Genomic DNA, 16,705 nt, shown 5'->3' on the forward strand with positions numbered 1-16,705 from the left:
TATGGGATAGGGTTAGATGAAGTCTTAGATGCCTTCCATGGTAGTTCTAGGTAGTTCTAAGGTTTGTAAAGTGCTTTACATATGTTTTTTCATCTTGTCCTCACATAAATGCTGTGAAGTAGGTGCTTCTATTATCTCCATTTTCCAGATGAAAAAAATCTAGGGCAAGATCTGAATTCAGATCTTCCTGATTCCAGATATACTGTCCTAACCAATTTATTATCCAATTACCTCCCTAGATCTAGTTTCTATGTATTGAAGTGTGTATATGTGTGTGTGTGTGTGTGTGTGTGTGTAGAGAGAGAAGGGGCATACATATAATTACATTAATGTATGGAAATCACAGGCATTATCATTATATTATATTAACTGCTATATTTTTGGGGAAGGAGGGGAATTAAGCATTTATATAACATCTGTTATGTGCCAGGAAGTGCTTTACAAATATTATCTTATTTGATCCTTTGAGAAACTCTGGAAAGTGGGTGCTATTATTATTCCCACTTTTAGGGTTGAGGAAACTGAGGCAGACTGAGATTAAGTGACTTTCTCAGGGTCACACAATTAATAAGCATCTGAGAGTGGATTTGAATTTAGGTCTTCTTACCTCCAGACCCAGTGCTTTATCTACTGTGTCACTTAGAAGCCAGATACCTTAGTGTTCTTTCTTCAGTAAGAAAGAGAGAGAAGAAAATCCATGAATTTGGCTTTTATTTCCAAAGATATGCTCAAAGCTAATTTTATTTATTTAAGAAATAACTCTTTCATTGATTAAAACTATAATAACTATCACAGAATCATGGAATTTTATAACTGAAAGGGGATTTTGGAGATCTTGTAGTCTAAAGGATCATAAATTTAAAAAATATATATTTTTATTTATTCATTAAATATTTCTCACCTATTAAGGATTCTTTCTTTCTTTCTTTCTTTCTTTCTTTTTTTATTATAGCTTTTTATCTACAAGTTATATGCATGGGTAATTTTACAGCATTGACAATTGCCAAACCTTTTGTTCCAATTTTTCCCCTCCTTCCCCCCATTCCCTCCTCCAGATGGCAGGTTGACCAATACATGTTAAATATGTTAAAGTATATATTAAATACAATATAAGTATACATGTCCAAACAGTTATTTTGCTGTACAAAAAGAATCGGACTTTGAAATAAAGTACAATTAGCCTGTGAAGGAAATCCAAAATGCATGCAGATAAAAATATAGGGATTGGGAATTCTATGTAGTGGTTCATAGTCATCTCCCAGAGTTCTTTCACTGGGTGTAGCTGGTTCAATTCATTACTGCTCTATTGGAACTTATTTGGTTCATCTCATTGCTGAAGAGGGCCAGGGCCATCAGAATTGATCATCAAATAGTATTGTTGTTGCTGTGTACAATGATCTCCTGGTCCTGCTCATTTCACTTAGCATCAGTTCATGTCAGTATTTCCAGGCCTTTCTGAAATCATCCTGCTGGTCATTTCTTACCGAACAATAATATTCCATAATATTCATATAACACAATTTATTCAGCCATTTTCCAGCTGATGGGCATCTACTCAGTTTCCAGTTTCTGGCCACTACAAAGAGGACTGACACAAACATTCTTGCACATACAGGTTTTTTTCCTTCTTCTTCTTTTTTTTTTTTTTTTTTTTTTGCTGAGGCAATTGGGGTTAAGTGACTTGCCCAGGGTCACACAGTCAAGAAGTGTTAAATGATTGAGGCCAGACTTGAACTCAGGCCCTCCTGACTTCAGGGCTGTTGCTCTATCCACTGCACCAACTAGCTGCCCCTCTTTTTCCCTTCTTTAAAATCTCTTTGGGATCCAGTAGTAACACTGCTGGATCAAAGGGTATGCACAGTTTGATAACTTTATGAGCATAGTTCGAAATTGCTCTCAGTAAGAATTTTTTTTAAACATTTTGAATTTCAAATTCTTTCCCTCCCTTATTCCTTGAGAAGGCAATATGATATTGATTATACATGTGAGCTCATATAAAATATAGTTCCACACTAATCATGAAAAAATATTTAAAACTTTGTTTTTTTTATTTTATAGCTTTATTTCCATGTAATTGATTTCTTTTGTGATCATATGTGTTTTATTTTATGTATTGAAAAACATTCCAAGAAGGATTCCACAAATTTCACCTGTGGAGAGGTTCCTGGATACAAAGGGATCCTTGACATAAGAACCTTTGAGCCAATCCACTACCTCAGTGGTAGATAGCTCAAGGTTTCTGTGATGGAGTGTTTTATCTAAGGTTTCATCTGCTAATCTTGATCCTAGTCCTCTTAAGTCTATTTCTTAGACACTGGTCATTCCTCATTTCCATGCTCCCTCCCCATTATGAAATAGAAAATGTATGAAATTCAAGTATATTTTCAAAATATCAGCACATTTTTCTTTAATAAAGGCCAATAATCAAGGCAAAATAAGAAGCTACTTGATATAGTGGACAGAATGACCTAGGAGTTAGGAAACCTGAGTTCTAGTCCTTTCATTGATAGATTAAAAACTGTGTGACCAGGGGCAAGAAACTTGACATATCAATGCTCCAGTAAATTCTCTAAAACTATAAGTTGCAGAGAAGGTGCCAACTGCATTGCAAAGCAATTTCCCCATTGGAAGCGCCATGTATGATGATGATGACTTTTCAGGTCTTGTAATTGGAAATAAAAATCTAAACATACAATTAAAAAATTCACCAATTGTATTTCTCCAAAGTGAACTCTAGGTTAGATTGGATATGTGCAAATACATAAAGGAACCTGTGCTCAATTAATTAGGCGATGAAGACAGCAGATCAGGAAAGTTATTTTGGGAATCAGCATCTCCTCTTCCTGAATATGGAAAGATTTCCCTAGTTTCCTTTTCTCAGCTGAATATTTTGCAGAACTCTCCTTTACTTCTCAAGCAAAGCAGCAAATTCTATGGTCTTCATAAAGGGAAAAGGAGATAAGCATTTATATAGGACAAAATAGCATATAATATGTGCTTGGCCTTGTGCTAAATATATATATTTTTTAATATTATCTCATATAATTAAGGCCAGCTAAGTGATGCAATAGATAGAGTGTGAGACCTGGAGTTAGGAAGACTTTTTTCCCCCCCTAAATTAAAATATGGTCTCCTGCATTTACTAGCTTGAGTGACCCTGGGCAAGCTATTTAACTTGGTTTGCCTTAGTTTCCTCATCTGTCAAATGAGCAGGAGAAGGAAAGGTCAAATCACTGCAGTATCTTTGCCAAGAAAACCCCAAATGGTGTCAGGAATAATTGGACATAATTAGAAGACGACTGAACAATAACATGTATATAATTCTGTATATATTTTTGGAATATATTAATATCTAGCATTTATACAAAGTGCTTTAAAGTTTTCAAAGAACTTTACAAATATGTCATTTGATCCTCATATAAATCTTGGAAGGCAAATGCTATTATTATACTTTTTTTCTTTTTGCAGATTAGGAAACTGAGGCAGAGGTTAAATGACTTGCCAAATATTACATAGGTAGTAAGTGGCTGAGGCTGGATTTGAACTCAGTTCTTCCTGACTCTCAGTCTGGTGTTCTATTCATGGCACTATCTAGCTGCCTTTGAATTTTTTGAAATCTTTGAATCTTTTTGGAATATCCTAACAGAGATCAACTTAGTGTATACCTGTTATATGTTGTGTACACTCCCTTGCACATACTCTGTGGTCTAGTATGTATGGCCTTCTTATTCCTTGTACTTTGGTATTCTATTTGCTATCTCCCTGATTTTGGGCTGACTGTCCCTTATGCCTGGGTCGCCCTCCAACCTTACTCTGACTTAGAATCCTTAGCTTCTTTTAGGGCTCAGCCCTTTACACAAAGCCTTTCTAGAAATTCCTAACTGCTCATGCCTTCCCTCCTGGTATACGGTCCTGATAGAATGGAGGGATAGGGTCTTCTTTTGTGGGTAGGAACTGTTTGGTTTTTGCCATTGTAGCCCCACAATCTAATTCAGTACCTGGTTCAAAGAAAGGAACTTAATAGATGCCTGTTGATTGATATTAGATTGCTGATAGCATAGTCTACAGTCTGTATGATCAGTGCTTAAGCTGCTTACTTGTGGTTTATGCTTTCAATTTACAGGTATCAAAATGAATGTGAATATCAGCTCCTGCTGAAAGAAACTCTTGAACGTCTGAACAAGGTGAGTTTATTACATTCTTGGATTTGGTTAGGTTCACTGACAATGCTGTAGTGTATTGCTGAGATACCTGCTTAATGTTTTTTTCCCTCTAGGCATCTTTATAATTTGGATTTGGTTAAGCAGTTATCTTGTTTTCCTTCTCTCTGTCTCTGTCTCTCTCTGTTTCTCCCTCTCTTGATGATAAAACTGAGGCTCACGGAGCCAAGTGGCTTTTCCAGGGTCAGATCACATTATTAGTAAATATTAGAGACTGGACTTGAAAATTCTCCGATCATTGTTTTGGGGAATATATTTTAAGGAGTTTGTTTTTTTGTTGTTGAGAAGTATCATCTTATAAAAAAAGATCAATTTTAAGAAAAATATATTCCCACCATCATGGATACATAACCATGAGGGAGATGAGGTCAAGGTACTTTCTAAGAGATTTGTACAGAAGGTCAAACTTCAGAAAAGACAATAGCTCACTAGTATGGACTGGCAGGACTTCTAAAGTTCTGTTGCTATGAATACTTTCAGAAGGAATAAGAGAACCAGTGCTGAAATTACATGAAGTTCAGGGCTACGGAGACAAATGACTTTCTTACAGGGTCAGGGCCCTGCAGCCTGAACAAATACCTTGGCAGCAGGTTCTGGGAGGAGAAAAGCAGTCTAGTGGATAGAGCTCTGGATCAGATGTCAGGAGAGCTGGGTTTAATCCGTACTGTGTACCCAGAAGGAAGTCACTTAATTTTTAAGAGTCTGTTTTTTTCAGTGTAAAATTTGGATAATAATATTTACATTACTTGTTTTGTAGGATTGTTGTGAGTAAATTTTAAAGTGATACCCACATATATACATAGATCTCTGTCTATATCCATATAATCTCTGAATTTCCTTATCCCAACTACTAATCTCACTGATGAATCTCCAGTCCTGGAGAAATGCTACATTTCCCCCTCACTGTTCTTGGAATATCTTTGAAGAGTCAGTGTGATCTCTAATGCCACAGATCCAGTGCGATTTCCTCAGGATGATCAGATGAGAAACATTTTAGTTAACCAGCTTTTAATAGCTTTAAAAAAGGTATTTTACTTAAGTTTTTTAAAAAAGGGAAAGAAAGAGAAAACAATCATTTATTCAACACCTATTAAGTGCCAAGCACTGGGTCAAGTACTTTACAAATATTATCTCATTTGATCCTCACAACAATTTTGGTAGGTAAGTGATATTATTATTCTCATTTTACAGTTGAGGAAACTAAGGCAGAAAGCAGTTAAATGACTTGCTCCAGAGTCAGACAGTTTCTGAGGCTGGAGTTGAGTTCAAGTCATCAGTAAGAAGTCCATTTAAAACATCTTGTCAAAAGTCTGGGAGATTATTTCCCAATGAAGAAGAAATGGAAAATGGGCTTCACCAGTACATGTGCCAAATGGGTAGCTCACAACTCCTGGTTGCTGCAAATTATTTTCTCTCATTTGTGAGGTGATTAAGGAGTTCCCCTTGGATGTGATGTACGTTCTTTTCAGAGTTCCTTTTAGAGACACGAATTTATGGGCAGTCTATCCTTGGCTCCTAATACTGACAATGATATTTGCTCTGAGGATGATAGAAGGACGCTGATAGAGACATGGAAAGTCTCAGACTCTTCAAAACTTAAAAATTCTTCCTTTGGCCAAAAGGAAAAGGGACCTAGAACCAAGACCAAAGCTTCTCTTCCCTACTCAGATGGTTCCTTCTCAAGAGAGTTTAGCTGGAAAGACATACTTCCTCTAATTTCTGGCAATAACACAATTCTAATGAGCTTGGTAATTTAATTCTTTTCCAATGTTTCTTCATTTAGAAGCTACCAGATCTGATTGATTAATCAATCTATTATCGAGCATCTTGTAACTTTAAGGAGGGGGAGTTCACTGGAGTAATTATCAAAGGACTCTATCCTTAGCACTCTATCCATATCTACATTGGAGAAAGGCGACTTTGTGAGTAGGTGCCAGAAAATGGAATCTGCCTTAGAGCTGGTTTCTCAGCAGTTGAAGAGGTTGGGCCCTCCAATTCAGACCCAGAGCTTGGTATAAAGTCTTCACTTCTTCCTTTTAGCTTATATATTATTTCGAGCAGCTGTGTGTGAAGATTGCTCAACTCTCGAGAATGGCTTTCTGTCTCACAGCAAGTTTTACAAAACGAAAAGAAAATAAATCAAGAATTTGAAATGGCATTTGTGCAATCTTCAGGGTTATAGAAAGAGTAAATCCTCTGCTGCTCAATTTGTTCCCTTCTCTGTTTCTTCCTCCCAGCTTGAAATAAAGGGAAAATAGGCTTCTCTTTCAAAGAATATTTCCTCCTTTTCTGATAATTCAGTAGGGATAGGAACTGGACTCATTGTTTCATTCATAGAGGGAATTCCCAGGTGAGGAAATGCTCTCTATAAGTGCAAATTGACATTTTCTCTGCAACATTTAGAGAGCTACCCAGAACACTGAGCAGTCATCAGTGTGTTACCCAGGGTCAGGGCAGCCAATAAGTGCCAGTGGAACATGAAGCCAAGTTTTCCTGGCTCCAAAGCCAACTCTCTAGCCACTGTGTCTAATTCAACTGAAAACAAAAATTTGGGCCATACAACTCAATAACCAGTCAAAACAGTTCAGGTTTGTTGTCCAACAAGTATTTTTCTTTTTAAAGAAATGGTTTTAGTTAAATATCATAAGCACAAAATTAAATGGAAAAATTGAAACTCTTAATCCTGGCTGAAGAAACAAGGAAGAGAAAAATGGAAAAACAGGAAATGAAAGGACCGCCTGACCAAAAGGGAAATTTGACCTTTCTCTGAATTGTGAAAGGGATGGGAAGAAGAAGAGGGTTGCCATCATGTCTGGAGTCACCTGATCAGAAGCAAAAATCTATCAGATCCTGAACTGAATGTCTCCACTACCTAACCATTCCTACTCATCATTCGTTTCCATTTTACTACACACACTCTATTCTGACCCTCTTTCAACTATACATGATGATTCTTCTGAAATTGCCTGCTTTATAAACTCAGGATAGTCTGACCAATCAATAGATATGTACTTTGTGAAGTTTTCTAGGCAACATTTATGAGTAAAACAAAAGCAAATCATCTATAAATGTTTATTAATTATTTATTAATCAATGCAAGTGAGTTTGACAAATAGATAGAGAGAAAGCCTGGAACTTGGAAAGACCTGATTTTAAATATCACCTCTGATATATATATATATATTAAAGTTTTTGATGTTTTACTCAGCTCTCTAAGACCAATATATAAAATAATATAAATAAATATATAAAATATATTAAATTTATTATATTAAATATAATAAAATATCTAATATATAAAAAATATACATATTTTTTAAGAAGAGTCTTATCTACATTACCAACAGGAGTTTTCCTATTTCCTATTTCTGTATCTTATAACCAATGAGATCACAGGTAGATTTCCTATCTCTCTTCTTATTGACTGATGATTCCACCATACCTATACCCAGTACCACAGCAAATTTAACTTGTTAAAAGTTCAAGTGTCTTTGTTTGAACTACAAACCAGTTCAGAAATGTGTACACTTTGTTAAGCTCCTTCCTTGTAACTCCATCTGCCTCATGTAATCCTGCTTGTACTATGCTTCTGTTGTCATATTTCTTGGTAATATGATTCCCTTGAAAAGTGCATACTGCTTATGGGATAGTTGGGTAAAAAAACTGGCTGACTTTAAGTCAGGGAATATAGGTAGGGGAATAGGATGATCTGGAATAGGGATAGCTATTCCAGATAGCTGCTCTATCAGCAGAGGAAAGCTGCTTTACAGCTGAGGAAAATCAGGGCTGGGCCAGTCTGGAAGCAAAAATAAGAAATGTTATAGCTGGGGTGGCCACGTCTGCTAGATTTTCCTTCTGACAATGCTCTCCTCTTAGGAAGTTGGGCATTGTGTAAATGCTATGGCTCAAGTGTCTTTTTTCAATTTATATTATACTTTGGATGAAGTTAATATAGTAACCAAACAGCCAAATCTGGCTGAGAATAGCATGTGTGATAGACACATCAATTAATTAGATCAAATAAACAAGAGTTTTGTTGTTCTTACAAGGTCTTATCTCTAATATTTAGCCATCCTTTTCTTAGTTTCTTTTTGTCCTAGGTGGGACTATTAATAGACCAGGTGGTCTATTAAAAAAAGGTACAACCTAGAGTTATAGAAATATCCAAGTCAATTCAAAAAACATTTCTATGTACTATGCACTGTGCTAATTCTGGAAATTCCACACAATCACTCAGAAAGACTATCCTTGTCCTCAAGGAACTTACATTCATGATAACACATGACAGAAAGCTAAAAGGATATGTGCCTTGTGGAGGATGCCCATTAGGAGCATGATGAAAAAAGTTTGGAGAGTCAGAAAAAAGTAAAGATGTGGTTAACCAGGTGCTTTCCTTAAAATGGAGGTACTGGGAGAAACCAAACAATCAGAGAAAGGATTTGCAGGGACAATATATATGACTAGTGAGAGAAACGTGGAGAGGTCTGCTTTGATATGGTGGATAAAGACTAGAGTATCAGAAGTGAAGCTCAGAATAGAATAAAGAAGCTACATTCAAAGTAAAGTAAAAAGAAAGATACTTTGTAGAAATGATTGGTTGAATAATTGCTGCTTCTGGCTAAAATGCTATTATGCATTGAAAAAGCTTAGTTGTAAAAATTATTTTCACAAAGCCATCAGACAAAAGCAGTACCTACTCAGAAAGAATAGTGTCTCACTGGCTATGTCCATCAAAAAAAAGTTAGAATTAAGTTTACATCAAGATTTCTCAAAGAATTCTTTTAGTGTGTGATTTTGTTGAGAAACTCTGATGATGCCCAAATCACAATTTTTCATACTTTAAAAATGGTTATGAAATAAGAATTCTAGTCAGGTGAATTACTCAGTAATTTAATTCAACAAACTTATTAAATGATTATTTTATTGATTATATTTGTATATTGAGGTGAGGCAGGGGATAGAGCAGAATGGGAGAGGAAGATCAGGGGATAGAATAGAGGAGGGAGAATGCAAAAATTCATCTATTCATGGGAGTATAACATACAGAACACAGAATTCCTAAAAAGGCATAGATTCTGGAGGAGACAAAAAGTTTGGGTAATGTATAATCTCTAGCTCTTGTGGACTTTAGTAGAAGGGTAAGACATAAGTATAAATAACCATGGTACATGACAATATATGGTACCTGGGCAGGTTGGTGGCACAGGGGATAGAGCATTGGACTTAGATTACAAGAAATCCTAAATTCAAATCCTTCCTGAGATACTTATTATCTGTGTGATGCTAGGCAAGTCCCCTTACCTCTCTATGCTTCCATTTCTTCATCTGTAAAATGAGGGCATTGGTTTTGCTAGCTTTATACTTCTACTTCTAAATTTACACTGTAGAAAGGTATAAAACAAGGTAAAATCCAAGGAGAAAGATTGTTTTCCAGTTAGGAACAATTGGGAAGATCAAGGAAAGCTTCCTGGAGGAAGGAGCACTTGAATTAGGTTCTAAAAGATAGGTTGGAATTTAATGGACAAAAAGGAAGAGCAGGAAAGGCATTCTAGGCTTAGGGAATAGTGTAAATAAATGTGTATAAGTGTGGAGGCACTTTGAACACACAAGTGATAGGAAGATCACTTTGCTGATGTATAATATGCATGGAGGGTGATATTCTGAGGGGAGACTGGAGACCACATGATGCCACCAGGTTATGGGGAGTTTGGGGATGGGAGGTGGCCTGAAATAACAGGTGAAAGGGTTTTACCTATTAAAGATTTGGGAAGCACTGAAAGGTTTTGAACAGGACAGACCAACTCATTATGAAGGTTACTTTGACAGCCATATAATGAGGATACAGAATGAGTTGGGAATAGTATAGGGAGAAGTAATGAGGGCCTAAATTAAGGTAAAGCAGTGAGGATGGAAAGAAGGGGGCAGAGGAGAGAGAATATAGAGGCTAAAAGAACAGAACCTTTAAAAAGGGATTAGATTTTGGGAGGGCCAATGACAGGAAAGTGTCAAAGATGTTTGAAGTTAATGGTCTGGGTTACTAGAAGCATGTCAAAAGATAAAAAATCTGGAAGGAGAAGGATGTTTTAGAAGGAACAGGATGAATTCACTTTGGGAATAAAACTGTGGATAATTCTAGATATAGTAAATGTATATTGAATTAAATTGTTGGACATATTGAAATCTTGGTGAAAAATAGGTGGAGATGTCTGGCAGAAAGTTAGACACGTGAGATCAAAGCCCATGGTGAGGTCTGAATAACCCTGATGCTTGAGGCTCTGCTAGTGGAGATCTCTGAGTATAGAAGGAAAGGAAGGGAATGAATATTTATTGTGTCAGACACTATGCCAGGTGCTTTCCAAATAGTATCTCATTAAATCTTCATAATAATACTGTTTGGTCGGTGCTAATATTATTCCTATTTTATAACTGAGGAAACTGAAGCAGATAAACATTGTGACTTGGCCAGAGTCACTCTGCCTCTTCCTCTGCCCCTTCCAATAAATATCTGACTTAGACTTGAATTTAGGTCTTTCTGAGTTCAGGCACAGCACCTTAGTTTCTTGTTCTACCTAACTGACTTTACTAAAGGGCAAAATTTTGGGGGACACATTTAGAAGATGGAAAGAGAAGAAAGATAATTGGTCAGAAAGACAGAAAAGATGGAAAATATTTATTTCCTGATTTGGCCTAATTTTGCTTAGGACTGTTAGTCAATCAGTCAATAAACATTTATTATTATTATTGTCAGGAAGAAGGAAAAATGGTAAATGAACAAGGGAGAGTAATAGAAGCATGGGTATAACAGATGGGGGGGAGGTGATTTGGCACTCCCAACAGTGGGAGAATCTTGCCAACATTTGTCTCATGGAGAATCTATTCCATAAGCTAATTAATTACCCTTCTTGAAGGATCCCATCAATAATGACTCTTCAGTTCTGTTAGATCTACAGGGAGTCCATCTAAAAGTGATTTATGCCCCATGTACAGCTACCAGAACTTTAAAGCATTGGTTGTTTTGGAAACTGGACCTGAAATCTGTCAGTATATAAGCCTGGAGACTGTACAATGCTGACAGATGATGAGTAGTGGGTAGTGGCCTGGAATGCCAAGCAAAATGGTTCAATCTTTACTTACTAAGAATTTGGGAAGTACTGAATGATTTTGAATAGGACTGAGCTTCCACCAGAAATATAGTAAATTTTGATTAACTAAAACCCAGCTAACTGAAGCCTTCATCAAGCAAAATTTATCCATCCTTCATTTAATTCAATTGAGAAAGAAAAAGTGATTTAAGGATTTTATATAGACAAACTAATGACATTCAGGGGCCAATCTGGACTTTTAATAAAATCAACCCCATCAACTAAAAAAATAGCTATTTTAGGCCTAGTTCTGTGATTAAAAATTGATGTGAATTATGATCTGAAAAATGGAAATATCTTGAATTATTAGAAAAAAAATTAAATACTGAGACATGCAATGTTGTACTAGAAAAATCAGAACCAGAAGCCCCAAAGCCTAAATTTAAATCTTAGATCCCATACTATCTAGCCACACTGCCAAGGAAGATCATAGAAAATGTTTGTATTTAAATTTTTATATATATATATTGAGGAAAATAATGCTTGTAGCAGTTATCTTGTAGGATGGTTGTGAGGAAAGTGCTTTTCAAACTATAAACCTATGAATATGAGTAATTATAAAATTTTCAACATTATATTTGATAAGGAAGGAAAGGAATGGGAACAAACACCTATATAATACCTACTAGGCACCAGGTACTATGCTAAATGATTTGCAAATACTGTTTTTGTTTGATTCTCACAATAACCCTCATTTTGTGGTTGAGGAAACACATATAAAATCATACAGTAAGTGTCTGAGGCTAAAAACGCAGATTTTCCTGACTCCAAAGCCAGAAGAACTTTCTGGCTAAATGTTATTTAATTCAAATAACATCTCTTCACCGCTGTGCATTGTGGATTTTAATTGAGGTTTTTGTTGTATTTATGAATTCTGTTGGCGGTTTTTATTGTAAAGTCTCACCAGACACTCATTGTTACTCTGATCTCCTTTTCAATAGCTAATTCTAAACGTGATGGGGCACACAGATGCATGTTTTTGATGACTAGGTCAGACTGGGTTTTTAGAATCAGTCTGAGTCTCACTGAGGAAAAAAAGAAAACTTTTCATTGATGATACATCTGAAAGACCAGCTGACAGTCTTTCAATTGATTAACTAAAACCCAGCTAATTGAAGTCTTCAAGCAAAATTCATCCATCCTTCATTTAATTCAATTGAGAAAGAGAAAGTAATTTAAGGATTTTATATAGACAAACTAATGACATTCAGGGGCTAATTTGGGCTTTTAATAAAATCAACCCCATCAATTAAAAAAAATAGCTATTTTAAGCATTTTTTTCCTAATCAGAAAAATTATCTGGTGGCATAATGAAAACATGTGCATCTTCCCCTCCTAGTTTTGGGAAACAGAGTGAGAAGGGGGGCAAGAACAGTGTGTGTGTGTGTGTGTGAGAGAGAGAGAGAGAGAGAGAGAGAGAAAAACAGACAGAGACAGAGACAGAGAGACAGAACAGAGACTGAGACAGAGAGAGAGACAGAGACAGAGACAGAGAGGCAAAGACAGTGAGAAAGAGAGACAGAAACAGAGACAGAGAGAGACAGAGACAGAGACAGACAGAGAGATCTGACCTTAGCTACTTTCTGGTCAAGTCCCACTTAATCTTGGTGCTCAGTTTTCTCATCTATAAATTGAGCTGGAGAAGGACATGGCAAACTGCTTTAGTGTCTCTTCCAAGAAAACCCCAAATGAGAACATGAAGAGTCAGATAAGACTGAAAAAAAATTACTTAGCAACAGCATCAAGGTATCAAGTCACTAGTCAAAAGCCCTTAAAAAGGAAAAAGAAATGCTGCCAGGAGCAAGTCAATTACCCTTTATTTTGATGAAAGCAATTGCTTGTGTTTTAATAGACACTCTGAATAAGCAACTTTAATTTGAACAACTTAATATGCTATGTTGACTCAAAACACTGACTGAAATGATGTTTCCTTCTGGAAGTTTTACCTAGTTGCTTCCTACCACCATAAAGACCTTGTTCCACTTGGACTGATGGTATTTGGCTTGCACCCTTGTTATGCACATAACATGTATTATTTTGTACTATAATAATTTCTGCATTCATTTTGAGTTCCAGGAGGGCAGGAGCTACATTTAATTTAAACTTTGTATATTTCTTAAGGCTTAGTATAGCAGGGTAGATGTCATCTACATTCTGTAGGTGCTTAACAAATATACATTTTAATTTAATTGTTGGATGATATTTCACAAAGAATTCTGAGTAAAATTCATTTTAATTTAAATGGCCTAAATTAAGGAAAGATGAATATACTTTACTTTTTATCCTTTTCAATTCTTCCTTCCTTCCTAACTTCCTTCCTTCCTTCCTTCCTTCCTTCCTTCCTTCCTTCCTTCCTTCCTTCCTTCCTTCCTTCCTTCCTTCCTTCCTTCTTTCCCTGCTCCCCCTTCCATCCTTTTCTTTCCTCCCTTCCTCCCTCCCTTCCTTCCTTCCTTCCTTCCTTCCTTCCTTCCTTCCTTCCTTCCTTCCTTCCTTCCTTCCTTCCTTCCTTCCTTCCTTTCTTTCGTCTTTCATCCTTTCCAATTTCAAAGACTTTTCATACTGTTCTTATTCTGTTCATTCTTGTGAGGAACATGAGAAGTTAGGTTCCCATAGATATTGTCAAAACAGGGAAGGGTGAAATATCTTGTTAAGATATCTCCAATCAATAACTGTAAAAGTCAAAGAACTGGCTAAACAACAAAGTTCCTGACAAAGGAGCTCTGGCATAAACTGGCCCAAGCAGGCTAGGGTCAGTACTGGGCACAAGCCTTTTGACATATGGAATGGGTAAATAAAGAGGATTGTAAATCTAACTTAATTGTCAGATGGTAAATCAGACCAATTTTAACTCTGATTGTAATCTAACCTAATTGTCATTCAGATGATAAATTTAACCAATTGTAATTAACTCTATAAATTCAACCAATCTGAACCTTGGGGGCGGGGTGGTGGTGGTGTGTAAGGAACTGAACTAACAGTATAAAGCTTGTTCTCCTGTAGTACTATGAATATCTCATCCATGAGTACACCTAAATCTGGGGAGAATCACTGAATAAAGAATTCTTCTCACTCTAAAAGAGCACTCGTTATAATACTATTCCTGGACTAGCTTGCAACTGGGGAAGCAGTAGGCAGCAGCAGCTTGTCCTGCCCTTACTCCCCACTGAGTTCCACAGGGTCTTTTGATAATTTTTGATAATCCTTGTTGATCCTTTTTGGAGACTGTGAACCTTTTGGCACATATTTATCTTGTGACTGGGTTAGTGGTACATCACTGTAAACCTAGAGGATATAGAAATGTTTCTCTCCTCCCTCCTTCCCCCCCCCCCCCCCCGAACTTTGCACTAGGCCCATTGATGTTTTCAACAGTGATTTGTGTGATTGGAAAAAAAAAATAGCTCATTGAGTTGGCAGATGATCCCAAATTAGGTACAAATGAATGCTGTCTCTGGAGGTTAGGATCAGAATTCAGCATTTGTAATTAAGACTTTCTGATGTAGAGTATTATGTAGGTTCTCAATTTATTCCAGAATTCAGTTCTTTGTCCCGTAGAATTGTTACCTAGTGTGTTTCTTGCCATATAGTCAGTCTCTAAGGAAGGTGCCATCTTATTTCTTACCATTCAATTAAAACATTCAAATAAAGTATATATATATATTCATTTTAATATATACATACATAATATATACATACATTGTTTTTATTTTCATCACCATCTGTTTTTCCCCCTGCTCCAAAATCAGTCTATTAATCGCTTGATAAACACTTATTAAGCCCTTGCTATTTTCCAGACATTAGGTCAAATGTTGAGGATTTTCCTTAGCACCTCTAAATTTCTTCCTTTTCTGAAGAGAATCCAGGCCACAGGGTGTTATCAATGAATCTTTTGATCTTTTGGAATCCAGTAGAAATGGGGGATTCAATGGAGTGTGAAAAAAATTGCATTGATTCTTTATGAGTTATTGTGAGTATTTTCTGAGAGTGAAATAAAGGCCATATAATCTACTCTCCATGGATTCTATTTCTTAGACTGAGAGACTAAGCTATTTGCTCTCTGTGACTGGGACCAAGAAATTTAGGGTAGACATTCACCTCTTGGGTTGAATAGGTGAGAACGCTTATAGCTTTTATGTACCTATGCTCTGGAGTAACCAGTATTCTTTGCATTCTTCAAAGTACAGCTCAAGAATCTAAATAAGGTTCTTTCTGATTCTCTTAGTAATTAGCACTCTGCTTTATTAAGGTAATTTGAATGTTCCTAATATTGATTCATTTGTGTAGGTGTTGGAACCTTCAATTAGCGTTAAGCGTCTTGAGGACAAGGCTATTTAATTTATTTTGTCTTTGCCATCCTAGTGCCTACTACAGTACATTGTACAAAACAGACTGTTAATAAATAGACTGTGAATGAAATTTATTTGAAAAAGCACAGGATTTAGAATTATGAAGGCATTGGATCTTTCCTGATTAAGATTATAACTTTGACAAGTTTTAATCCTTTTGCCAAAATCTCCAGCATCATTTCCTTTTAGAAATTATTATGGTAAAAAAAAAAAAAAGAAATTATTATGGTACTTTGACAAGGTTAGTATGTTCATGGGAAAAATTATTTAAATCTCTTTGAACCTCAGTTTTCTTATCGGTAAATAGGGATAGTAACATTTGTAGCACTTACCTCATTAGATTGTTATAAGGTTCAAATGAAATAATATATGGGAAATACTTTGAAAGTTTAAAAAATCTCAATATTATTAATGTTAATGAACTCACCGGTGGATTTAACCTATAATGCTAAATTTTGTACTAATCCTTATATATGTAAAGCTCTTTGAATTTTAAAGGCTACCTCCATCTTCTGAATTAGGGAGACCATTGTGAAATTTTTCCCATTTTGATATTTCAGGAAGCAGATGAAGCTTTGCTGCATAATCTGGAGCTTCAGATCGAATCCCAGTTTCTGCAGGATGACATCAGTGCAGCAAAGGACAGGTACAAGAAGGTAACTATGAATTGTTTTCTAAAACCTTCTCCCTTTAGTCTTTAGTCAGACAGATAAGTCCAAATAAATTTCAAAGGAACCAAAAACCTGAGACTTCAATTGCCTTTCTTTTTGTCTAAGAAAATTTATATGGTCAGCCGGTTGATCAACAACACTCATTGAATATTTTCCAGGTAGGGAAGGAAGTTCCATACTACTTGATCCCTGTGACAAAGAGTTATTATAATTTGATGGTAGTTAGCTATTCTAATAAATCAATTACGGTTACTGAATTTAGGTTTTTGTGCAATTTATCTTGAGGTGTAACTGGTTAAGGAAACAATGAACTGATGTGTGTTGGAGAC

The 16,705-nt window shown here is 36.0% G+C and overlaps 1 protein-coding gene across 1 annotated transcript in view; it reads left to right on the top strand.

Annotated features, from left to right (window-relative positions):
* The window catches only part of BFSP1 (beaded filament structural protein 1), a 58,472-nt gene that overhangs the window by 2,398 nt on the left and 39,369 nt on the right, over positions 1–16,705 (top strand). The window contains exons 2-3 of the mRNA XM_003758169.4: positions 4,124–4,184; positions 16,266–16,361. Coding sequence (XP_003758217.1) covers positions 4,124–4,184; positions 16,266–16,361 — 157 coding nt within the window. The remainder of the gene's footprint in view (positions 1–4,123; positions 4,185–16,265; positions 16,362–16,705) is intronic.

The sequence above is a fragment of the Sarcophilus harrisii genome, chromosome 2 (assembly GCF_902635505.1).
Source record: "Sarcophilus harrisii chromosome 2, mSarHar1.11, whole genome shotgun sequence".
NCBI lineage: Eukaryota > Metazoa > Chordata > Mammalia > Dasyuromorphia > Dasyuridae > Sarcophilus > Sarcophilus harrisii.